The 26,902-nt window shown below is 39.9% G+C and overlaps 1 protein-coding gene across 3 annotated transcripts in view; it reads left to right on the forward strand.

The window, feature by feature from the left end:
- The window catches only part of PDE1A (phosphodiesterase 1A), a 245,129-nt gene that overhangs the window by 203,524 nt on the left and 14,703 nt on the right, over nt 1-26,902 (forward strand). For 2 of the 3 annotated variants that reach the window (XM_067549081.1, XM_067549083.1), the window contains 6 exons: nt 4,438-4,519; nt 7,239-7,359; nt 9,424-9,611; nt 19,665-19,946; nt 21,223-21,510; nt 24,886-26,821. In XM_067549081.1, the coding sequence (XP_067405182.1) occupies nt 4,438-4,519; nt 7,239-7,359; nt 9,424-9,611; nt 19,665-19,946; nt 21,223-21,510; nt 24,886-25,283 (1,359 nt within the window). In that variant the 3' untranslated portion in view covers nt 25,284-26,821. Of the gene's footprint in view, nt 1-4,437; nt 4,520-7,238; nt 7,360-9,423; nt 9,612-19,664; nt 19,947-21,222; nt 21,511-24,885; nt 26,822-26,902 lie in introns of those variants that run through there. The other variant, XM_067549082.1, reaches the window with a different exon arrangement.

Raw genomic sequence — 26,902 nt, forward strand, 5'->3', positions numbered from 1 at the left:
CAAGTGTAATTAATGTTAATTTTAAGTAAAGAGGAAGGGTTTTGACAATGTTTATATTCATTCCACCTTTCTTATTCACTCCCAACACTTGTTTCTTGTAAACGAAGAACAAATTCTACTGTCTAGCAATTCCACTAGCAAACATTTTATAGTTAGGGGAAAAAGCAAACATTTCAAGTGGTGAAATGGAAAAGCAGGACATTTCAGGTGTCTTGGAAGAATCACCTGGGATCCTAGGACATCATGTGAAAAACTGGGTTTGTCTTGATAAAAAGAAGAACTGTGATCACTTTACCTATAAACGATGAGTGAGTGATGTTTGCTTTCTGTTGTGTTCAGGAATTAGAAATTGCTTGAAATAAGAGAAAGATAATATTCTAAACCCCTCCTTTTTATTTATTTCAATATTGAGCATCATTTTGATATGGGCCATTAAAATAGTGACATGGCATCAGGGGCGTGCACAAGGGGGGGCAAGCAGGGACATGAGCCCTCCCCCCAATGATCCTCTCTGCTTCTGTCTCCGCCTCCTGCCCCAGGATTCCCTCCCCCGTGCTCCTCCTCCCTGCTTTCTGCCAGGATGGGAGTTGGGCTGACCATGGCTGAAGGCACATTGGTGCCTGGGAAAGGTGCTGCAGCCGGTGCTTCTGCTGAGCCCCACTAGATGGTGCCCAGAGCAGGGAAGCACAGCTCTGTGGAGGCAGCAGGGGCCTAGAGGGTGGGAGAGGCAATGGGGCCCAGGGACACTGGGTGGGGACTGGTGTTTAAATTGCCGCTCCAAAAGTAGTCACATTTTTAAATGCCTGCACACCCCTGCATGGCATCCATACAAATGAAGTAATGGTGAATGGAATGGGAAAAAAAAGGTAATTCAATAGTGGGAACATTTTAGAAAACTACGTTTTGCTGTCTCCCATGTTTTCCTAATGCTCAATTTTAGTTTACGGAACTAGACTATGCCTGCAGTAAGAAAGCAGTAGGGGAGAAATATTCTTGGTAGAATATTCTACACACTTCCTAGGAAGAGGTTAACAGTGAAATTAACTTGCATTTAAATGGGTCTCTTTTAGTGGGGTGGGTATAAACTGATCACCGAAGGGGTAGGAGGCTATATTCACTGTTCTGTACGTCATTCAAATAGTTCATTTTTAGAGCACCATAATTATTTTAAATTAAAAATACATCCTTACAAAAGGAAAAGAAAGTTGAGCATATAGATACTTTAGTGTCTTCCTGAGTCAGAGCCAAAGCAACTATCCCTCTGTATTTGGGATATATTGCCCATCCCCATGTGTCTGGTCCTGCACAAAGCTTTAAAAAGAAAATTACATTAAAATTGGACCTGGTGGCCCAGGGAGAAGCAGCAATGCTATCACAAGAAGAGCCATCAAAAAAAAACAAAAAACAAAAAACAAAAAAACCTGATCAAAACCTAATTAGATACAATATAGAACCTCCAATGAATACATCTTTGACAAAGCAGATAAGGAAAGATAGATATTGGCTGGCTGACCCATCTAGATTGTCCTTTTTCTATCTTATATTTTGTGGCTTTCAAACAGGATTAGTCTTACATTAAACTGGAAGGAGGGTCAGGGCAGTGAATGAGTCAGTTACACCATCTGCTCTTGAGAGTTCCCACTCAATTCCTCAAAATGCTTACACTGTTAATTTTGAACAGTAAACATCTGTAAACTATTGATTCTTTGATTTGCCTTTGGAGAGAGTGGAGAACTGGTGCCTTAATCTAAACAATGAACAAACCCAGTTTTGTGGAAACGTTGAGCAGCAGATCATTAATTAAGTTCAACATCAGGAAGTCTGGAGTCACCAGTTGGTGTCTCTTCCCATAAATGGAAATGATGATGATACAGAATGCTAGAGGAAAAGGGAGGGATCATCAACTCAGATGAATATTACTAAAAACAGATCAGAAATGAACAACCATAGAAGCATTTTAGACATAGGGAGGCAGGATACATAAAGCCTGTGGACAGTGAGGCAATATGTTCAGGAGAGAGCTGTAGCATTAACACTATATAGTCCTGTACTGCTTTGGTCATTGAGTGTGAAGGATCAGTTAATCTCTATTTTTTACTTTATCCTCTCATCATAAAATGGTACTGGATCATAAATAAACAGCTCAAAGACTTGAGGTTTTTTAAAACAATTTTTGTCACTGAAACATACTTATGCATTTCATAATTATAAAAATGTGAAACTCTCTCAGAGAGCACCTTCACTTCAGACATATACAACAGAAACTGGGATAAGATGCGTTAGTCAAGACAGGATTTAGGTTGCACATATCTCTGATATGAACAGTTCTGGTTATTGTTAGTGATAGATAAACCTCCAAAGATTCTAAAATACGTTGCAGACAAGCACAATCTGGGCGAGGGGGAGGGATCTTAGTCTTGCAGTCTGTATACTGCCAAAGCTCCCATTCACTTCTGTGCCTATATTAGAACTGCAGGATCAGGCTATAATATTTAGCTGAAGTCAGAGCCCCTGGATAGTAGAAAATGTGCTGGAATCTCATTTCGTTTTTCCATCCAGACTGGGAATTAGATGATATTAGCTATTTTACACTAGTTTGGTTTATCTGTTTCTGATCTCCCCCAAAGCCAGAAGGTGCAAATTTCTGAACTAGATTCAGTTTGAGTTTCAGGTGAAGGTTTAATACTTTCTTTAATTCAAACGGGTTCATACATACCTAGATACTAAATTAAATAGATGTAATAAAAGCAGTATTGAGAGTTACAGTTTTATTTTTTATTTTTTAGCATGGAATTTCCTGACTTTTGATTTCTCAAACATGATGTTATATTAACATTGGGTTTTTTGCCAGGGATAATGTAAGTAATATCATGCTCCTAACGATAGATAATCAAGCCACAGTTCTAATGAGGAGTTCTGGAAACATCTTAAGCCATGAAACTGAAGTCAGATTAGTTAGCTTTTTTTTTTTTTTTTTTTTTGATAAAACCTTCAGTGCAATAGAAGCCTATGGAAACAAATCTTCAGCTAGTTAAAATCAATGGAGTGATACCAGTTTCCACCAGCTAAGAATCCAGCTCCTTGATTTATATTCATGTGAGTCATCTCTGGAGACCATTAGCTTCTCTGGTAATACTACCTGCTCCTGCTCTCTCCTGTGCCCTATAGTCAAATTATGGGTACCTTGTATGCGGACAGGGTGAGGGAAAGGATCTCTGGGCACTCTACCAATTTGAGACATAATCACGAGGTCATCTGTAATTTCATAGAATCATAGAATATTAGAGTTGGAAGGGACCTCAGGAGGTCATCTAGTCCAACCCCCTGCTCAAAGCAGGACTAACCTCTGCTATATCATCCCAACCAGGGCTTTGTCAAGCCGCAGCTTAAAAACCTCTAAGGATGGAGATTCCACCACCTCCCTAGGTAACCCATTCCAGTGCTTCACCACCCTCCTAGTAAAAAACTTTTTCCTAATGTCCAACCTAGACCTCCCTCCCTGCAACTTGAGACCGTTGCTCCTTGTTCTGTCATCTGCCACCACCGAGAACAGCCTAGCCCCATCCTCCCTAGAACCCCCTTTCAGGTAGTTAAATTTGGTCCTCTGTCTCTCTTCTTTCTCTCTGAACCCATTCTATATGTATGGCCACCTAAGGGTTTTTGATATCTTGTCTCTGCTCTCTTCCTCCAGCTCTAGATATCTATTCACAGGGTTACTTAGGTGGTGGAATTCAATTGGACTTTAAGGGAAGAGGGGTTGAAACCCTCCATTTCCATTTGAAGCATATTCCTCTATCTCGCGGGCTATTTTTAAGCAGTTGTACTGCAATAATTTTTCTGTACTTTCTCACATCCATTCCTTATTATCACTCAGTGCTAAATGATAAGAAGGTCTATACTTTAAATGCACCTGCAAATGGACTTAATTCTACAGTTACAAATGTATCCATGAATTTCCAGGCAAATGGGGAGTCCCAGCATTGTAAAGTGTAGTTCAGTAATTGGAAAAATCCCAGGAAGGTCTCCTTCCCTCCCCCACCATCTCTTCAAAAGAAGTTAAGTTGAATGGTATCTGGGTGCTCCACAGCCAGGCTCAGAGGATGCAGAAGGTCTCCTTATAAAACATGCTTTTTATTTTCCTTCCCTGACAAATACTAAATCAGTGGCAGGTGGCAGATGCTTTGGTCTTGACAAGAGCTTTGCTTTCAATATATTCTTTTCAATACAAATTGTTAAAATTGTTATAATGTTGGCTTTTCCTTTTCTTCTCTCCTTTTCATTAAAACAAGCCAATATTAGATTTATTTTACCCACAGCTTATTTTAGTTTAGAAAAAGAAGCAAATTGTAGAAGTAATTGGTCAGATAGATTCTAGGAGTGTTCATACATTCTCCTTTGTATATGTATTCTTATAATATGAAACATTGCTTTTTCCAGGGAGACAAGGAGGCTGCTTTAGGGCTACCATTTTCCCCACTCTGTGACCGCAAATCTACCATGGTGGCTCAGTCCCAAATAGGTAATGATCAGTGCTGTTTTCTTTTCCTCATACATTTAGGAGCATGTAGTGTTGTCACCATCCATTCTCACACTGTACATGATGTTTTCCAAAAACTGTAGATACCACTACCAATAGCACGTTTCTTTCTACATATTTACACACAGAAATCAGAGCATATCATGTTAGTGACATGCTGTTGACAAAAGGGACCAGATAGCAAGTATGAAAAATCGGGACAGAAGGTGGGAGAATGGGTGCCTATATGAGATATAGGGTGACCAGCTTTCCTGATTTTTATAGGGACTGTCCCAATATTTGGGGCTTTATATTATACAGGTGCCTATTACCCCCCACCCTCTGTCCCGATTTTTCACATTTGCTGTCTGGTCACCCTAATGAGACAAAGCCCTGAATATTGGGACTATCCCTATAAAATCGGGACATCTGGTCACCCTAGACATGAAGCTCTTTCAGCATGGCATATGGAGCATTTGGGACAGGGTGTTTAGTAATTAGATCAGGGTACTGGAAATCTGCACTCTTGGGGTCCAACTATTACTACAGACATTTTAGAATGTGGTAAAGCAAAGCATGGAGAAGTTGTCATCTAACTCCAAGTCACATGAGTATGAGTATGTCTGCATTGCAATAAGAACCATGGCTGGCCCATATCAGCTGACTTGGGTTCACAGGGCCCAGGCTGCAGGGCTATAAAATTGCAGTGTAGACATTTGGGCTGAGTCTGGGGGTCTGAGACCACCCCCCCCTGCAGCCTGAGTCCGAATGTCTACAATGCAATTTTTAGACCCTCAAGCCCTACTCAGCTGATCCAGGCCCTCAGACTCAGTGCAGTGGGGTTTTTTTCACAGTCTAGATGTACCCATCAAGTCAGTCTGGCCAGATACAACTAACTCACTGTTTTCAAAAGGCCCTTCAAACAAGCCCCTGGCATTTATCTCCAGCAAAGCCGGTGGCTAACTGTGTGACCTTAGGCAAGTGATTTCCTATCTCCAAACCTCACTTTACCCAGCTGTAAACTAGATATAATATTATTTGACTTCCCCCAGTAAAGAAGCCTTGTGAAATGCCATTTCAATTACTTTTAAAGTCTGATTGTCTCAGACTCAAAATTGTACAATTGAAAAAACATTTAAAGGGCCTAGTCCACATTATGAACAAATAAGATTCAGAATTTATTTTTAAATTTCACATAGAAAAGCACAACAGACCTATTCAAGATTCTTTACTCTTCTTAGACAGAGCCAGACTAGTTTTTTTTCAAAACACTAATTTCTAAGGCAGTATGGTATAGTGGACTAAGCCAGTAACTGGAAGTCAATAAAACTCCTGAAATCTAATCCCAGCTCTGCTGTTGATTGGGCCCCTGATCCTAAAACCATTTATATGGGAACATGAGTAAACCCAGTGAATTCAATTAGAATGCTCAAGTAGGTGTTTGCCTGGTTTTAGGGCCTATTGTTATTAGATAGTAATCTTTTGTATTTTAGTACCACTTAAGGGCCCCAATCAAAGATCATGATCTCATTGTGCTAGGTGCTGTATAAACACCTTGGGATAGTGAATTAGGGCGTGATTTTTCAGATGTGAAATGCAGGCCCTTACCTTCCACCATCATCTGTAAAATAGAAATAAAAATAATTACTTTAAAGTTTTATGGGGCCATTAACAGGTATAAACTCTAAAGGTATGCTGAGGAAAACATGCCTTGAAAAGTGTCTTTCACAAATGTCAACATGTCCCAACAAATAATCCTGGAACGATACTGTATTTTAAAATGTCATCTCCTTGAACTGAACAGTATCCTCCAGTACCATCTTGCAATTTAATAAGTATTAACATCCCATTCCTTTTCCAGCCAGACTCAAGTGGCAAAACACTTGAGCTTAAGCCTGTTGCTCGCCTTTGTGCAGTGGTGCATTAGTTAGAGTGTGAAGAGGGCCTGAAGTCCATTGCTATCTCATGTTCTACCTGAATTTTGTCTGTTAAGTGCTCAGCAGAGGATAATGCCTCCTTCTCTCTAGCTATGTCACTCTCTACCTTGATGAGCACTTTAAAATGTAAAATACATTGTTCAGCGCTGACATCTTAGAGTTGTGGGATGAATGCTGTCTCCTAGGGATATTACTTGTTCTCTTCACTGATTTGACAGAACACTCCTACACATGCTGTGAAATAACACTTTACTTCCATAGAATAATAAACAGCAATTTGGAATATTGACTCATTGGCATGAGACTCTGAATGGTAACATTGGCAGTCTGACTTCTTGCCCATTGGCTCAGTCATGGCTTCCCTTTTATTCAGTAATTAATTGCAGTTTCCACTGAAACGCTTATTGTGAAATGCACTGGGTTCAGTGGACACCCAAGTGAAAAGCTGTAAATATTAGCATTTACCTCTCCAGGTGTTATTTTGTTTTCCTCAGCATCACACTAATAACGATGGAAATTACACAGAGAGAGAAAAATTATTCCAAGTATATTGAATCTGGATTGCGTTTGTCTTCATAACACTATTCTGATATTAAACATAGAAGTCCAGCATTTTCTGACTTGATCAGATATTACTGATGTCATTTGGTGACATTTCTCTTTGGAGTTTGCTAATCTGTGGTTTCTGAAGTTGGAGCCAGTTTGTGAATAAAGAAGGAGATTAGTCATTGGCTTTGAGACCTGGAAAAATGTACAACCTGAATTCATCTCTTTCTGCTTTTCAGGTTTCATTGATTTCATAGTAGAGCCCACATTTTCTCTTCTAACGGACTCAATGGAGAAAATTGTTATTCCTCTTATAGAGGAAGCTTCAAAATCTGAAAATTCTGCCTTTGGGGCACACAGGTTTGAACACTTTACCCTCCTTCTGCTTTGTGATTCTTTGTAAAATAACGTTATTAGCAACATCAGCATAATTATTTTCTAATCTGTTCATATTTGCAGACGTCTGACGTGAATAGTTATACAGTGTTGCCACCTAGTGGCAATATCTTGTAATTGTAGCTGTCTACTATGTTCCTGTACTGCACAAGGACACTATGTGTATGGAAGGGAAAAAACACAATAACGAACAAAGTACCCATCTCTATGGACATGAAGTTGAATTTTCTTCATACAATAAGAAAATGTTTGCTGGTTCTCTTCCATCATAAAAAATACTGGGCCATTTCTCCTTAAAGCAAAGCCTAGGAAGTGTCAACTTTCACATTTTCTTTTGAATGTGTGGATTTAACCCTTCACGGTAGTATACCACTATAAAACCACTGCAGTTATTCCTTAGTGTATTAGTTAGATTTAGTAGAATCAGAATGATGTGGCTACAGCTTTGCTTTGTTATGATTAACTTATTCGTGCATATCTGTTGTTGGCCATGTTCCCAACCATTTTGGACAAATGTGCTAGACTAAGCCATCAGTGGTGCTACATACTGTTTCACTGCTCTCTTTTTCTCTGACTGGAGTTCAGGCAGCTTGAACCCCCAGTTCCACATTAGTGTGCATAACTGCAGGAGAGGTGGGCAGAGGCATTGCATCGAGACCTTGCACAGAGGTTCAGCAATAGGCACCTGATCCTGCAGTCCTTATTTGCACAAAATTCCCATTGAGGGCTAAGGGAGATTTGCTTAAATAAGGGATGCAGAAGCAGGCCCTATGGAAGGAATGGGAATCCTTGAATATTATACACAGAAGTCTGTACCGGCACTGATGCACATATTCCAATAGCTAGAAACCACTAATATATGGGGTAAATTTTAAACTATTGACTGAAAAAACATTTTAATTACACCATACCCTTTCCATTTAACCCCTCTGGGGCACAGCGAGGTTTTAATTTGCAGTTCTTACACCATCCTTATACCTTCAATGAAATGTTACTTGAAACTGTACTTTCTCCTTGCTGGGAAAATGGGAGCCCATTTACTCTTTTGTGCTAAATCTTTGAGATCATAACAGGCAAACAAAAAAATGGATATGACATGACTTGGCCATGAAATAGGCCCCTCCTTTTGGTGTTAAAAGAGAATTCATTTAGAATATATCGATTTCTCACATGTATGCACGCACACACATTCTCTGACCTGATGCAGTACCTGTTGCTTGGTGATAATACCAAATTTTGTGGTTAATATTTCAACACATTTCTTAACGCCTAGTCCTGCTTTACTGGTGCATTTTGAAGCATTGTGATTTAAGGTAATCGAACCAAATCCTGCCTTTAGATAACATGCACAGAGCTCCTGTGGTGTGTTCCCAACTGAAGCCAACCACATGCATCTGAAAGCGGAATTTGCTCTGTCATGTCCTGTTTTTCTGGCATAGATCAGCAGCAAATGTCACTCCCGTGTGTGCAGATTGGCATCACCAGGGGCGTGCACAAGGGGGGGGTCAAGAAGGGGCACGGAGCCCTCCCCCCAAAGAACACCTCCGTCCCTGGGGCCTTGCGGTTGAGAGGGGGGAGTGAGCTCCTGCCAGGGCTGGGCCAGGGCAAGGAAGAGAGAGCTCCTAGCAGGGTGGGTGGTGGGAGGGGTGGGACACCGGACATGCCCTTCTAAAAGGGGTTAAATTTAAATTCCTGTGCACGCCCCTGGGCACTGCTCATTTCAAAGTGTTGCAGAGAAATCTTCTACCAAACTTGCTACCTTAAAATTCTTCCAAGTACTTAGCCAGGAGGTTGGAGCACTGCCACATTTTTGTAGTCATTCCCTCATAACATGGCATTAAGAATTGTTCACAGGAAACAATTTGTTTCATAAGGAAATGTCTCTGATATTTTCCTTGACCAAGGCTAGTTTTCTAGTTAGTGATTTATATAGATCCTAAAGAATCAACGTAAATGAACTGTTCTTGTATAATTGAGACACCCCCCGCCCGACTCTCTTCATAATGTCGAGTTTTCTTGCTTCTCTAGCCAGCATAGCTTGGGAACAATAAGCAATGCTGATGCACAAAGAAGACCCAGTGTTAAAAGTACCACAAGTGATGGAGGGACTTCCACAGAAAATTCTTTAGCAACGGTAGACCTAACAAGCTTTAAGGACAACTTGGTGCAGATCATTCAAGAAAACAAAGAAAGGTGGAAAGAGTTAGCTGTGCAAGGTATGCTATACCCATGGGGAACATCCTCTAAGTTATTCCTGACCCCTTCCTCTACTTACAGTACATGTTCATTTTATCCTTCAAACCCCCTCTTGACCTCTAAAAACCCATATCATTGTATTATATGCATATTTCTTATTTATAATGTTTGCAGTGGTGGCTTCACTTTTCAGCATCTAACATGTTTGCAGTTCTTTAAATGCAATACTAGCACTGTTTCCTCTTATGTTTTTGTCCTGTGAAACACAAATAGATTTGTGGGAGTGAGGGAGGAGAAGGAATGTCAGACACTCCGTAGTAAAGCACTGTGCTTCTCAACAGCCACTCTTCAGAGGTGCCATTTAGAAAAGGGAGGTGGGGATTATGCAGTTTCCTATATTAAATTACAATGTTCATACCGCTGTCCACATTGAATTCATACTATATTAGCCAAAATCACAGGTTCAAAGTATTCTGTGCCTGCCATGGCAGGATTAAATATGAACTGGGAAGATTTTTATAAGCTGCAGTATAGGAAATGTGCAGTATAGGAAATCGGTACTCCATTGTCCAATACTTTTATTGCAAATTGTTACAATAATGCAGTTACAGTCACCAGGGCCAAAACTTTGTGCTCAAAATAATGGAGGATCAGGCTATGAATCTTAAGGAATTTAGAAGTTAAGATGTAGGATTAAAAATGGCTTTGTTTGTTGAGGAAAGCAAAATGGATCTATTGATCTAAGCATCTTGGACCCCAACAAGGCTGAAAAGTCACCCCTTTAACATCAGCTGTCCACTGGAAGTCAAAAAAAGAGAGACGCGAAGCTGCTCACTCAGTTATAGGGTTAGCCAGCTGTTCTGCAGTTTTGGGCAGTTGTCTTCTCCAGAGTGAGTGCAGTTTTGACAGATGAGCTCAAAGTGGAACTTGAATCAGACATAACGTACTTGGGCATATAGTACCTTTCCAGTGCAGCTTGTCACTACAATAAGCTATGGCTCCTTAGAGCCACTCCTGTGCAAAGTTAATTCAGATCATGGAAAAAAGCCTCTTCATTTTAAATCTTTGGAGTAGCAGTTTATTAAAAATAACTAAATATGCAGAAGTCATATGTAAAAGGATAAACAAACTTACAAATAGATTTGGCTTTTTTTAGTTGAACAGTATGCAGAACCCTCACTACACTGATTTTGGGATCATCACTCATCACTCAGTGTTATGCTGAGTTGATTATGGTTGTTGTCTGTTTGACAATCTGATGTTTAACATATAGCATGGTCCCCTCATTGATAAGGTATGATAAGGTGTCCTGTTTTGTGCAATCTTTTGTTTCTTCGCTTACTCGTTTTGCTAAGCATATTTGGAATTCGATTGTGTTATAGAGTTATTAAATCAGCCATTACTATGTTTGAGTGTAGCCGTCATTGTCTCTGCTTACCTTTTGTGAAATAAAATTAAGAAAGAATAATATAAACAATCAATGAATGAGTCGTGCTAAATAAACACTGTATATGGACTTAGATTTAACATATTTTGGCATCCACCTATTATTATTTCTGGCTGGAATTCCACTGTGCAGAGTGACAAGGCCTCTTAAGGCCTGAACCATTTAAGTAGTTTAAGAGGGAATTTAATGGTGTATATATCTTCTGCTGGCCCTCTGCACAGGGGTGTATTTCACTATCTAAGAATTGTAGCAGATAAATATTAAAGGTGCTCTATAGTAGGAATGTCTTATTGGAACAGTACTTGTCACAATACTGAAATCATAAAAGTCCTTAATATTTGTAACTAAGTCTATGAATGCTCTTTTTGTGGCTTCTACCTCTCCTTTGTAAGCATGTAATGGTTCATTTCACTACTTCTTATGGGTGGCCTCAAATCAAAACCTCTCAGCAGAGGAAGTGTTCAGCTATCGTGCACTTTAATACTCTTGAAGAGAAGGTGATACTTTAGCATGCATGGTCCTTAAGCCAAGCTTACAGGGAATTTCAATAAACTGAAATGGCTCATAATATTTATTAACTACTATTGCTAATTGCTATACTCCTTGCAAATATCATTTCAATGGAGGACTTAGTCTATTGAAATGTGAACTAAGAATTCATTGTAGAATTTGTAGGAAACGTGTGTCCACCGAGTCTCATGCTGTGTATTGGTAGGCACAAAATGATATGTTGATATGGTTGAATACCATATACTTGATTCCATTATAAGGACTGGTAGCTATTTGCTATAATATCCCTCTGCATCCTGGAAAGGACAAGAGAGTATCTGGGTTAAATAACTTGGGGTTCTATACAGAGAGGCCAGGGTTACCCAGCAGAACCACTAAACATCTGGAACCCATTAGTCTGCCCAGGATGAGCCTGGATCCATATAAAAAGGAAGTGCAAGCGAGCAGCAAGAAATTGGAACTGAGCAGCATAATGGCTTTATTGGAGAAGTTTGGCTCCTCACAGAGGCCATGCTAATATCTTCAGCATAAATCCATTTCTTTTGGAGCTGTTTTGTTTGTGGCTCTATTTTCTTTCTCTTCAGAAGAGAGAAAAGATGTTTAAAGACCATCAACCAGATTTTGCATTACAGTCCAAACCCTTTGCACAACTGAGGGTTATCTTTACAGCCCGAAGGACTAGGAACTTAACGTTTTTTGAAATGGAAGCTTAGATTCTGGAACACAAGTTAAAGGCACTGCAATGTGGTTGCCACTTAACGCTAGTGCTCCTCCATGCATGTAGGTCTGGGAATGTAGCATCGTTGCTGCATCCCCCTTGCTGCTCATTGCTCGCTCTGCGATGATCTTTCTTCTGGTAACTTGACCAGGTCACCATTTAGTCCACCCCTTTAGTCCAACAGGACCACTGTCCAGATTTCTTCTCTGCACAGTGTCCTCTGGCTACTCCAGGACAGGATCCCAGGACTTACTCTTCCCCTGGACTTCCTCCTTGTTCCCAGAGGAGTTCCTTCCTCCCATGGAACAACTGCAGAGTCCTTCCCCTGCAGCTGCATTCTGCTTTCAGCCTTCTGGCTTTGTGTGCTTTCCCAACCCTTTCCCAGCTGGGCTTCATTCTCAATTAACCCTGGTTCTCTTTCTCTCAAGTGATGCCAGGTGACCTAACTGGCCTCTCAAGCCCTCATTACCTACCAGGTTGCACACCTCATCACAGGCACCAAAGAAAAGAGCCAAGCCAACTTATATGGTACTCTCGGGCCTCCAAAACCAGACTCAAGAATCTTGCAAGAACTAACTTTCTTGTGAGACTTCTGCTCTACAAAGGTTATTATATTGCCTTCATCACTATAGTATCTAAGCACCTTCCAGTAGGGCATTAAGAGATGTAACCAATATCTTTCACATGTGGTTCATTCTTCCAATACTTTCTGCTTCTGGTTGGGCTCCAAATGTCACAAGAATTGATAATATCACAAAATAGTGTTTTGACGCTACTCATTTAGGGCCCAGTCCAGCCCCGTTGGAGTGAATGTGAGTTTGTCTGTTGATTTCAGAGTGAGTTGGGTTGGGCTCATAGTTCTTGCCTGGAACCCAGAAGGACAGTTGTGTGCCAAAAGGAAAAACAAAACAAAACAAAAACGATAACTAAATTCCTTTCAGATCCCACACAAGTTTGACTTGAGCTTTAAGTGAATATTCAGGGGTGTCTTATTTTCCTCAGCCTGAATTCACCTCAGCCTAGTTAGAGGTCTACCTGCATTTCTTTGCACTTCTGGTATTTCTGTGATTTATGGCACTTTTAGATCTCATGCTGCTGTTCTTGTCTCTTCTCTTTCTGAAAAGTTCTGAGGTTGCTCTGGGTTTACTACTGAAGTTGCATCTGATCCAGATGTTAACTTTAGCACATAGTGAGGAAGGAAAAACTGGCAATAAATCACCAGCAGGCCACAGGGGTGTTCCATTGCCACTGTCCTTTTTAGCTGGATAATGTATTATAAACCACAGAGCTAGATGTGTTATTAAGAAGGCTATGTCTGTTATCACGGAAGTTCTGTGCTAGCAGCCATTCCTGCCGTTAGTAGGGATCTCCATACCTGCTTCCCAAGCTGACTTTGACAATAGCACATCTACTCTAAAACGGGCCATCTGCACTTCTGCCTGTAGACTTTGCACACACGACACTGCTCTCCAAACTGATAACATAGCTCCATGGAGTTGGGAGGAATGGCCTCTCTTAATAATAATAATAATAATTAATAGTAAATAATAATACATGGGTACCAATTAAATTAAATTTTAGAAAAGAAAGGAAACTAAAAATTCCTGAGAGGATTTGAACTCACTGCTTCTTGCCCCCACCAAGTCAACACATTGTCTCAAAAGCTATAGCACTAGCTAGGGGGTCACTCTGCTCAGGTTTTGGGGCTGACAGTGTCCATGGCATGCCTCAGCAGGGCAGAACAGAGCAGAGGATCCAGCCCCAGCTGGTGGTGGTTTTGTCATGGAAACTTGCATGAAGAGCTGTCAGTGGTTGGGGCTGCTTGCACTGCCCCATTGTGAAGCGATAGTAACTCTCTAGAATGTTGATTCAGAGTAAACAGCTTGTGCGGGAGCAAAACACTTTATCTTTCAAAGGACCCCTGTTGGTAAGGAAAGTGTTCACACACAACCGACTTAGACAGCTGTTCAAGACCTTCCTTAACAGAAGGCCCACTAAATGAATGACTCTATTTTGCTAAAAAGGCCGTGTCTTGTATAATTGATGCATAGGAACTCAGTGCTCTACAGCTTAAAGGTCTTCAACCTTTCGCCACTGGAGGATTGGTGGAATGTTTCTGAGACCTTTTAAGGGGATCAGTTACCAGGGGATTCTAATAGTGATCAAACATCTGGGATTCTAATATGAAAGCCTTGATGTTTAATTAATATTCCAAACCCCTAATCACCATATAATCTGTCTTTGTTCACTTCAGCACTTTTATAATAGAGACTATTCAATCTTGTGCATATTTCAACAGATAACGGTGGTGGCAGTTGATAATTGCAGCAACAATACTTGGTAACAATTTTGACTGTAAAGACGCTCAGACAAGTTTTAGAGGTTGTTCCATCAGAGTAAATGATCTCTAAATTGATTTTAGCGACTGGGAACTATTGACCTATTCAGAAAGCAGGAAATAACACAAATGTCACGATCAAAGGTTAAAAATACCATATGAAATCACTCAGATAGTGTAGTTATACTCAGGACAAAGAACTTGAAAGACAGGGATTTTCATATAAAAATTAAATTGCAAGTCAGCATTTTTCTTAAGATTTTTGGATTTAAAGCTTATTATTAATAATTGTCAGTGATTGGAGGAATCAGTTATTTTCAACTGAATATCCAGTTCTACAAAAATAATCATACTTAGCATATTTGCATAGAACTTTTAATCCATAGATCAAAAAGCAGATAGGGAACTGATGCATAGTGAGGTCAAGCAATGTGCCTTACGTCACATAGTGAGTCAATGGAAGAGTTTGGAATAGATCTAGAATCTGACTGTCAGTTCATTGTCCTCTCTACAGCAGCATGCTGCTGTTTCATACCTTCTGACTGAACTGATCAGAGTAAGGCACATGAGTGGGGCAGTACAGGGAACTTGGCATAGCTGCTGGTCTTAGTATTCTTCCTTTGCTGTGCAGTACAGAAGACTTAATTCTCCAAGGAATTCAGTCTGGCATCTTTTATGAACACTAAATTCATATGTAGGACCAGATTCCTTGTGGTGTAACTCCATGGAACTCAATTAGTCCGCTCCAATTTCTTTTAAGAAACACTCCTCTGCAATGCATGGTTCTGGAGGTTTGGAGGTTTCAATTAATACTCCACACTGTGTACATCCAGTGAAGTAGTGCCTTATTTCCTACACCATTCCTGTGCTTTCATTAAGAAAATACTTTCTATAAAACATGATTATATACTAGAAAATAGTAGCTAGAAACATTATTTTAAAAGAAGGACAATGCCATTGAAATGTAGGCATCAAGACTGATATAATTATTCACAAAAGATGATGTATAGTAATTTGAGCTGGTTCCCACCCTCCCCTGAGACAATTGACTTTTCAGCAAAAAAACCCCATGAAAACTGAAATATTTCTATTTTGAAATAATGGCATGCTGCCTCATGGGAGTTGTATCTTGATTGCTTCATGCTCCCGTTATTCTCCATAAGGGGCACAATGGTCTCCTCTCTTGGGGAGGGAAAGTGGTGCATCATGGGAGTTCCATGGCCATGCTGTATTGTGGGAGATAAAGTCTCGTTGGGAAGCCCAGCCCATGAAAAGCAAGTGAGAACATGAGGCAATTGGACTACAGCTCCCCTGGGGCACCATAGCAGCATATCCAAACAGAAATTTTCAAGTTGAAATATTCTGGTTCTCAGATGAAAACTGAAAATCAAAAGCTTTTACATTTTTGGACATTCATTTTTTTTTTTTAACAAAAGAATCAAAATTTATTTGGTTAAAAACCCAATTTTCAGTTGAAACCCAGTTTTCATGGAAAATTTTCAAGGAGTCCTAATAATTATCTCTCCAGAATGACTCTGGTCTGTTATTAATAGGGGTATGCTTAAATCATGGAGAAATCACACATTTTTCGAAGGTAACATCTATGAAATTTGATGTTTATGCCATCACCCATCCAGGAAATATGTGGGGTTTCTCCGTGGCGTTTCTCAAACCCCCAAAAGAGGGTCACAAGCTTTTTAGGGGGTTGCAGTATTGCCACCTTTACTTCTTCACTGCTGCTAGTGGCGACTCTGCCTAAGTTGGGTGCCCAACCACCAGCCACCACTCTCTGCTCTGCCTTAAGAGTTGGGCAGCTGGAGACCAGATTTCATGGGACAGACCAGATTTCACAGTCCGTGATGCACTTTTCATGGCTGAAAATTTGGTAGACCCCTAATTATTAATGATTCTCATTGGACCATCCTCTTAGCTTGATTATGAGGAATGGATGTTCAACATCTGCTTGCCATCCTTGAGGAAACCTGTCCTGTGTAATCTTTGCTGATAGGTTATAGACAATGACCATTGTCTGAATATTGTATACCATAATTTATAGATTGTTGTTATTAGACTGGAAAAATATACCATTCCATATGCATAATTATTTGGCCATGAACAACTATTTCCCAGATATGCTCCTTAAATATTTCTTCTACTTTCTAAATTATTTTGACTTGCCTGTTTTTTTAAATGAACTGCCACGTTAAAGCTCAACTGCAAAGCAAAAATAAAAACAGAATTAAGTCCAGCTTTCTGTGCTGAAAGCCTCCAATAAACATATTGTTCCTCACGCATGGGAGAAACTCCGTGCAAACATCTACACAACTAACTCATTATTCTCCTCCAAAACCCTCCTCAAAATTCTCCTTTGACATGGTGCCTACAAAAAACTTGGCAACAGTTAGGTTGTTGGTGTTCTGACACCACTGCCCATCATGCCAACCAATATGACTCATTGCTTTCTGGTACTCCCCTGTGAGTTTATTTGTATCTATTGATTGTCTTTTGTCTATACTTAGATTGTAAACTCTTTGGGACCGGGCAGGCTTTTTGTTCTGTGTTTGTACAGTGCATAGTGCAATCGGGTCCCTGACTAGGGCTTGTAGGCACTACAGTAATAACTAATAATGATAACTACACTCAGAGGGCATTCAGTATGCAAATAAGTTTCAACCAACCTTTGAAAAAAATATTTTGTCTGTCTGAGAAATCCTCAAAACTTTCTAGTTTACTGAAGGTATCCCAATATATGTAATGTTATGCTGTGACATTGAAAGCACCATGGTTAACACAGTTTGCAGCGGAATTTATGGCATTTGTGATGTCGTATACTGTGATAAAACTTGTTTCAGAACCCGGAAGTGAGAAGGAGTCACCACCTAAATAGCTATGAGATACTGACATTTATTGCTAGCATTAAAAGTGATTGAAAGTCAATCAGAATGACTTAGACACTATGATATACTTTCAGTAAAATAAGCTTATTAGGAAATTCCTGTGGGGTTTACTTATGATTTATCCCTGGATTTTTATTTTAAATTCACATGAATATATAGCATATAGAATTACTTTCTGGTCGGCCTACATAAAGAGCGTATTATATTATTGATGCAATGTCATGTCATTGATTTCTGTGGGAAAGAACCATTGTAGGTTGCTTTTTTTGCCTTTCTTCATGTTTGACAGCAGTGCAGGTCAACACTATGTCAATGTACCTTTTTCCATCAGAATGTCTTTAATTCTGGGATGATAGGATTAGAATCTCAATGATGATGGAGGATATTGTCATTAAAAAAATAATTTAAATATTTTTAAAGTATTTTGGCTATGTATTTTTTAAGTTCCCAGTACATTATGATGATAAATCACCATTTGAAAAAAAAAATCAGTTTTTAAAAAAATTTGGAAATGGGCTTTTTTTTAATACCAGATCAATTACTTGTGGATGCACTAGCTGTATAGAAGTGACATAGTTATTTCCAAGGATTGTTTTCCAATATCAGAACCAGTTTGCACGGGTTTGCAGGCCCAGAATTTTGAAGAAGACTGTTCAAACACTCCTATTGTACCCATGTTAAATCTTTTGACCAATCCATAGACAAGGTTTGGATTTCATGTGTTTGCACCCATTTGCAGAAATGTCATTGGGTTTTTTTTGGAAATTTTACAAGGGCCTATCCTAGAAAATTCCATTTATTTTGTCCCATGTTATTTAAGTACCGTGGGTCAGATTATTAAAATATAGCATGGACAGTAAATATATATTTGGTCTTACCCATACCAAGTAAAAAAATGTGCAGAAAGCATTCATTGACCATTGGCAAATATGAAGTTGTAGTTAATCAGTGCTCATTCATTAACACAGGACACAAATGAACATGGACCAGTGTCAAGTGTGTTCAAAGTTCAAGGTTTACAGATGATCTAACCAGCAGCTTCCCTGGGGTTTGTGCAGACAAGGGCAAGTTTTGATGTGTCCAAAAGATACAACTGTATGGAGACGAGGAATATGAACACTCCAGAGTAGAGTTGTAGGTTTCTTTTCAAAATGTTTTGTGTGGTCATAAGCCTCATGTAGTCTGTCATGGGGAAGTTGAGTGGAGATTATTCACTGTGGTGAAAAAAAGTGTTCATAAAAATGTCACTAAAGCAAAAATCTATAGCTTTTCTCTCCTCTAGGAAGACATTTTTCATACTGACAGTGATGATTCTAGGTCCCAACATTTTCACATACAACTGTCTGGAGGCCTGCAAAAATATGTGAGCCCACACAATAGTGATACTAGAAAGATAAAACATGCATATCCAAGGTTTTATAGAGACCAAGGGCATGTGTACGCTGCCGCGGAGGCAGACGTCGATGCAGTGGCATCGATTGAGCGGGTCTGCGTAAACCTGCTCAGTCGATGGGAGAGCGCTCTCCTGTCAACTGAATTAGTCCACCTCCCCGAAAGGCGGAAGGCAGCATCAACGAGAGATGCTCTCCCATTGACATAGTGTTGTGAAGACGTCGACATGAGATACACTAGTTATGTTATATAGCTAGCATATCTCATGTCAACCCAGCGCAGCAGTGACCCAGCTGTTCAACCTAGTTCCCTTCCCATTGACAGAGGTCAGGAGGGACCATAATAGGTATTGTTCATACTGAAGATAGATTCTTTTTCTCTCTCCAATTTGATAAGCTGTTAGCTTTAAATTGCATCAGTGCCAATGGTAGTATTAAGTAAATGAATTTAGTTATTGTAGTCTATCTACTACACTAAGTAAAGAAGGAACAATTTGATAAGGCAAAGATTTTATTTACTGGAGTTTTGCAGTATAAAATTTTAATGATCTTTAAGTAGTTGCAGTGTAGGTTGAATCTAGATGTACTACTTTAGTGCAATTTAAATTTTTTTATTTCCCCATATGCATGTACCAATGCTTGTTAGTAGACACTCTGATGGTGTGCTAGCTTTAACCAGAAATTCATCTTATAACTTTAAGACCATTAAGACCATTATTTGACAGATGAGTGGCTGCAAGCTTACTTCTCTCTTTCATTCACCTTCCTACAGACATATCAGGAAAAGAAAATAACAGAAGTAAAGACCAAGTCAGTAAAAGAGCAGATGTAGGAATACAGGAGAAAGCATCAAGACGTAGAGAAAATTCTGTACAGTCTAGTAAATCCTGTCCTGTCTCACCTCCATCACCAAATGTTCCCACTGATTCGGTACTCCAGTCTCCTGATATTAACACAGCTGAGCCAATGGAAATCAACTTTTTAGTTTATAATGCAGATTCAGAGCTTCTACAGCAACAGGACAGTGATATTATGGAGACCACAGAATCATATGGTAATCCTTAGTCATTAACCACATTTCCACATGGATATAATGCTAATAAACCTAGTGATAGATGTTGTATTTAGGCATAAGTGTGAATGGGTATTAGTTCCTGGAGAGATCTAGCTTCTGAAGGGAGTTCATATTTTCCTATGGCTTTGCGTTAGGGGCTGAGTAGGATGCCAGATGGTCTGTAATACTTGTTGATTCCTCTGATTCTTCCACAAAGATCAAGTGAGGTCAATGTGTCTATTCACTGTGAATAACAATGCAAGAATGAAGTTGCAAGATTTCAATGAAATAGTCAATTTACAGCCTGTTTTCTCCACTGGAATTAATGACCTTCAGTAAAGGATTGGGCTAAGGATTCCTTTTGCTGTAATCAGCAATAGGGCAGGACGCTGTCAGCTTCATTTAAGTGAAAGCCCATGATAAATCACTATGCAGTTTAATTAAAAACAAGTTAGGATGTTTTAATATTTTATTTTCAAAGCAACCCATTTTAAAGGTTGCAGTATCCTCCCTGAAAAATGTAACATTTTCTCAAATGCTCTGTGGTGATCAAAACTCCTTTCTTGTTAAGTTGTACACTCATTAAACTAGGCATCATGTTCTATATTGTCACACAAGAGAGCTGGGTATGATTTCAAGGCTCAGTCTCTCGTTAAGGCAGAAGGCTGGTGACGATGAGGGACCTTGACTGGAGGAAGACTGGAGCTACACTGATGCAGCAGCTCCAGCTTTGTCCATCAGTGGCAATGGGTGCCCTTAAAGAGGCAGAACCTCACTCCACACAAAGCTGTGCTGCAGCGTGGCTGGTGTGGTAGCTGCCAGCCCAGCCACAGGGGTGAAGTTCATGCAAGGGGCTCTGCTACAAAATCAGAACACTAGTTAGCCATCTATGTGGCCAACACATCAGGCCAGTCTACTTCTCTTGCCCAACCAACACTACCTTGGTCTTGTCTGGGTTGAGTCACCACATAGCCCAATCCCAGCCCCATCCTCTTTTAGAGAGTAGTGCATCTGTCACAGCAGTAGGGTTGGACAAGGCAGAGACAGTGAGCAGGGTACCAGCAGCATGTAGCAGACACCACAGATCATGTTTTCTTGCTAACCCTCCAATATAATATATAGCTGCTATATAATAGAGGGATACATTTGTAATTGTTATGAAAAGCACCAGTCTATATTTTCTCACTCGTGTACAGCATAGCCCATGAGCAGCTGAGGTACTCTATCGACTAAGGATTGCTAGTTTTATTTCTCTCTTTCTATTCCTGTTTTGCAGAGGATTTCATAGGGAAGGAAGCTGCATGGAGTCATGAGGGTCAGGTCATAGAGTCAGATATACAAGAGATGAGAGACATGATACCAAGAACAAAGAATCTGGGTCCCAATGAGAGTGATGATATCATCATTGAGGAATATATACCTGACTATCCTGAACCAGAATTCCAACCATTAACCCCTTCCTGGGATTACCCTGCCAAAACTTTTCCAGAACAGACAACTAACTTTTCCTTTTTTCAGGCAGATTTAACTAAGAGTGACATGGAGATTTTATCACTGTGGAATGGTAATGACTATTCAAATTTCAAGACTGATTAAGCAACAGTTGTAGCATAAATCTTAGCGGAGCTCTGGCTCCTTTCTCTGAAGGTGGAAAAAATATGTATACACACTCAGGTTGATCATCTCTACCAGCCATCTCTAGGTGTCATTGAAGCCAACGGAAGTTTTGCCATTAACAGGTTACAGTTCTGGTTCTATCAAAATTACTGTGTAAATTAAGCTAGCAAGTTAGCTAACAGTTGACCAAGGGTGATAGTAGAGTCAGAAACCAAACATTTAGTGCTAATATTCAAATAATTTGTGCTTGTCAAGATAAGAATAGCAGACTTTTTTTGGCTATCAGGCTGAGCAGACATAAAATGGTTGCCATACAAAGGCCAACATTTACCTACAATTTCCACTCCATGGTATCCAAAATTCTATGGTATGTTCATAGAATCAAAAATAATAAGGTTTCCCATATTTCCATCTACTAACGTCTGTTAAGCCTGGTTTGTACATAGTTACACTAGTTTAACTTAAGATATGATGTTTCCCCAATTTAATTAAGGTGGCACAATGTTGTGTGTGAACAATCTCAGATTCATTTAAAACGAGCAAACCCCTTCTTGTAGACAAGCCCTTAGTAACAAAGATAAACAGCCACACACTAACTGTCCTACTTTGTGATTCAGATGCCACCGACTGTAGGCATTCACTCAACCAGTCATGATCATGGTGTAAATGTCTAGATAAATACATAACTGATCTCAACTAGTAGGAGGCGCTCTTAGAAACCAAGGCCCAGTACAATAATAAACAAGAACAGGCCTTCAATAATGTTCAGATGAAATTGCTGATCTTCCTTTGTCAGCCCAAGTGTTTGGAGAACAGAAATGACTTTTTTCCCAAGACCAACTCTAAGATGCTCAATTTTTCACTGTGCAGACTGAGACATGTGGGAATATTGGAGGTGAGAATATTTCAAAGGTTGTCTTCTGATATGAATTAGAGCAGTACAGACACCAGTTGTACCATAGCAAACTAAAATTCTGTTCTGAAATTTTCCTGAAACACCATCTCAAGTCTGCCAAAAAATTCACCTATTTCCCAGCAGAAAACCTTTGTTAACCCTGAGTTGAAGTAGTAGTAGAAATTTAAATTTAACATCTTAAAATAACGTTATATCATCCTCAAAATTAGAAATCGTATATTAACATGAACTTTAAAAATGGAAAGCATTGAAATGCATTTTTAAGAACACTTAACCTTAACTCTGCCCCCACACTATGTTATAGATGGAGGATTATCTCCAGTTTCTATTTTTTCACAGTAAGGATGGGCTAAGATTGTTTGATTGACGTTAATGATACATACTTTCTAACATCTATTTTATTTTCTTCGTTAAGTATTACCTTAATTTAAAATTTCCATTTTTTCTATTTTCTATTTTGTTTTATAGTTCAGCATTCTTTTAAGGTTTTTTTCCTCAATTTATTGATACATCTTAAAACATTGTTTTTCTGCCTTGGAATTTCCTTGGCTTTCTGAGAAAGTCAAGGAAAATGCTGTAGCTCTGCCATTTGGAAGCATATATTCATCAGCAAGTACAGTATGTAAATTAGTTTCTTTGGAACAAAAGCCTTAGGTAGATTATGCCATGAATGACAACTGCTTTAATTAATATATCATGGTAGAACTGCATGAAAATTGCTTCCAAATTACACCTACAGATTTCGTCTTTCCAAATATCATCTGCAGGTCTTTTAACGCAGCCAGTTCTGCCTAGCAGCTATGTAGCAGTCTCTAGAGGAAGCAATAGTTAAGAAGAGATCATAAGTACCTTCAGTTATAGAATCTAGAGAAATTTCCTGGCTCTCTAACGTTTGTAAGCAGTTTGAATCAATAAACCAAACGTGAAGTTCGTCCCTTTTTTTTTAAAGCTATAACCTGCTTAAAAAATCATGAGAACTGACAAAGAAAGGAAAGAATTGTTCAAGCTTCCATATATTAGAAACAGCTAGTGAACTTGCCTCATATTTGGAAGGAACATTTCTTCTCCTTCCCACCTCGTAGACCAAATTGCACCCCAAAAGAACATGCCCTGAGGATTCAGGAGAGTGGTATGGAGTGATAAATTCTGCTTATAGTGGTAATGTGATTACAACCTGTGCTGCAGAGATGCTTCTACCTCTGCATATTACTATGTGATCAGTTTTGCTCTGGGTTTACATTTGGTCACTCACAGAACTGAAGTTGGTTCTCAGTCAGGCTAGCAATATCATACTAGCTGCCCTGGAACCATATTGCTGTGCCTGCTTTCCTACTTTAATAATGGGGAAAACTCTGGGCTTGGGAAATCACACAATAATCTCCAGAGAGTTCATGGAGTTACAGTTCAAATTTGAATGCTCATCATTTTATAAAATGGGGGGTATTTTACATATGTTGTGGGAGTATCAAGGGATCTGAAAGCTGAACCTAAGAGACAAGAAAACCAGGTGTTCTAATAATAGGAAAAACTGTCCTCATTTGCCATTTGACCATCTTCTTATCAGCAATTCTATCCCCACCACCGAAGTGTGCTCTCTATCTCCTCCCATACAAGTCTTCTCCATCCCCTGTTCTCTCTATCCTTTTCCGAGTTCTGTGCCATCCCCCCAACCTTTCTTTCCCTACCTCCAGTTCTCTTCTTGCAACTGAGTGTTGTCCTCCTGGATCAGTCTTCGCCTTCCCTCACTGTCTGTCCTCCAAAAGCACTATTCCCTTTACATTTGTCCCCTACCCACTGTTGACATTATTGTCAGCAGCAGCAGTAGTAGTTTTGTTATAGTATAACCCCCTATAACTCTCTCCATCCTGAATTCTCTTTCCACCAGTTTTGCCCTCTCCCTGGTGCGCTATTCCTCCCTTCAGGGTTCGTTCCTTCTCCTCCAGATCTGCCACATCTCTCTTCACTCCTGAAGTCCCCTCCTTCTGCAAGACCCTCCCCTGTCTACCTATCTCAGGAGCTGCTGAGCTTTGCTCCCTCTAGCATTTGTGCCATAAACAGCATTGCTAAATGCAACTGTTCTAAGCAGTCCTAGTTCCATCCTTTCCCTTCCCATGTGTGCTGCTTTTCCTGGAATGCATGACACTCCAGCGGCAGATGAAAGTACTGATTAAAGTTCAAACAGCAAATCCAGCTGCCACCACTTCTGTTGCACTTGTGTAACTGGGATCAGAACTTGACCTACTTTAAACAAACTAGTGCACATGCATTAACACTAAAAGTGACAAAGAATTCCCATGTGCACCATGTTTCTAACTCCAACTCTAGGACAGAGCCATGGCTTAAAAATCAAAGCAACTGCATCTTATATTTCATATCTAATTTACACATTTTGTTCCCTCTCTGTAGAAGAACTTGTGAGAAATGTTGGTGAACAGCAAAAAGACCAAAGCAGAAAATCCGCAGATGCACAATCACAGGAGGAAACAACAAGGACACAAAATGAGATTAGTCAGGGAAGTGATGACACACCTTTATCAAGAAGCTCCACTCCCAGATCCTTCGTCCTACAAGTTATAACTTTCGACTCTCCTCCTAGCGCATCCAGCTCGGAGACATTCACTAACTCTGATCCAAACCAGAAAGATCTCACCGAGACACAGCAAGAAACACAACCCACTGACCCATTGAATGGTAATATCTCATCACAAAACACGTGTCAGTCTAACCAAGTGGTGCATGGTGGAGCTGCAGCTGTGTCTGTTACATCCCTCTTAAGCTTTGATGTCCATAAAATGTCCAGTTAAGTAGTTCGAGCCTGCAGTTTAGGAATGCCCCTTCCTCAGGCCTGTGTAGAAACTGAAGTGTCATCAAATAAAAAACATTTGACATGAACAAACATAACCTTTCTGATATGAAGTATTTGATATTTAATAGTAAATTATTGGGCCTAAAATACCAAAACATGAAAGTTAAACTAGTATAATTTAAAAGTAATTTTACATATGTATTTGCAGCTATAGAAATCTAAGTTACTGGGAAATGACATAAACTTCTCTGTAGACACTGCTTGCCATTTTCTTTTTGACTAGGTAATTCTGCTTTGACTAGTACAGTGCCTGTCACTTACTGTAGGTCCTTATTATAATCAAAACTTCATGAACCAAATCATTTGTAGTAAAAATGAGTACAACTTCCACTGTTTAGTTTGATCGCTTTAAGCAGATGTAATTTGATAATTAAAATAGATATAAAAGTTGCCATTTCATTAACAAGGAAGGTCAAAATTTGGAACGCTGGGGGGATGGCCAAAGAAGACCCATGATAATGCAAAATGATTAAAATGAAAAGGGTTTTATTGATATAAGCTGTGGCCTGCACCCTGGTGATCATATGATCACTTATGTCAAGGTGTCCAAGCGATAGTGGACTTGATCTAAGTAGAAGGAAGGCACTGTGTGATATTCCATTCTAACTTACAAATGGTATTGAAATTAATGTTCAAGTAAGCTTTGAAACAATGGGATGTTGAGAAGAAAGTATTACCTCTAACTCTTCATCCTGGGCTGAGGGTCCTTCACATCTTTGCATGAGCCAGGAGAATCCAACTCTCTTCTCTGGCATATTGTACACTCCTCCCCACATCTACACCCCCACACATTCAAGGGCTTATGATGGGCTAGACTGTGTGTTCTCAATCCGTCCTGAGTAAGAGGCAACACATGGAGAGACCAGAGAATGAATTGGGACTCTGAGAGTTACAGTTCATCCTCTATTTCCCCCTTGTTTTGAGGGAGGAGTATGTTGCCCCACTCCATTTAATAGAGCAGCTTACCCCCTTCCCCCTCTGCCTCCCACCTCCTGCATATACACCCAACAAGCTATGATGGCCAGTGAGTGCAGGGTTCCTCCCAGTCCCTACTCATCACCAACTTATTTGCTTGCAGCAAAGAGTATTGGGCGAATAGCCCTTGTTCTCCACGGTGCAGCCAGGCTCATAATCTGATCAGAACTGAACAGGTAAGTAAAGGTCAGGGCCTCATTGTCCTGCAGGCAAAGAAAAATAAGGGCACTTAGGTGGAACCAACCAAAGTTGCTGCTTAATTTCCCCATGTCTTGTACTTTAGGGGCTTGAGACAGTTGCTTCCTCCATTCCCAGCTCAGATGTTGAGCTCAGGTATGCCTTCTTTAAGGATGAGCCTTGTGAGGTCAGGAGACCAGGTGGCACTGCCTGAGCAGCAATGCCTGGCTGTATATAGCATAGCATACCTCTCAGTTGTCTCTCATTTTGAGAGCTCTCCCTCATTTTAGCCCCAAAGAGACCTGCACACACAGACACATTTGATGCCCCCTCATTCTTATTGTTCAAAATTGTTCATTGGAAGTATAGGATCACAAAACTAAGGGTCTAGAATGGATTGTTTAT

This window comes from Emydura macquarii, unplaced genomic scaffold (assembly GCF_026122565.2).
Source record: "Emydura macquarii macquarii isolate MOO-44397 ecotype Brisbane River unplaced genomic scaffold, CSIRO-AGI_Emac_v2 contig_1253, whole genome shotgun sequence".
Taxonomy (NCBI): domain Eukaryota; kingdom Metazoa; phylum Chordata; order Testudines; family Chelidae; genus Emydura; species Emydura macquarii.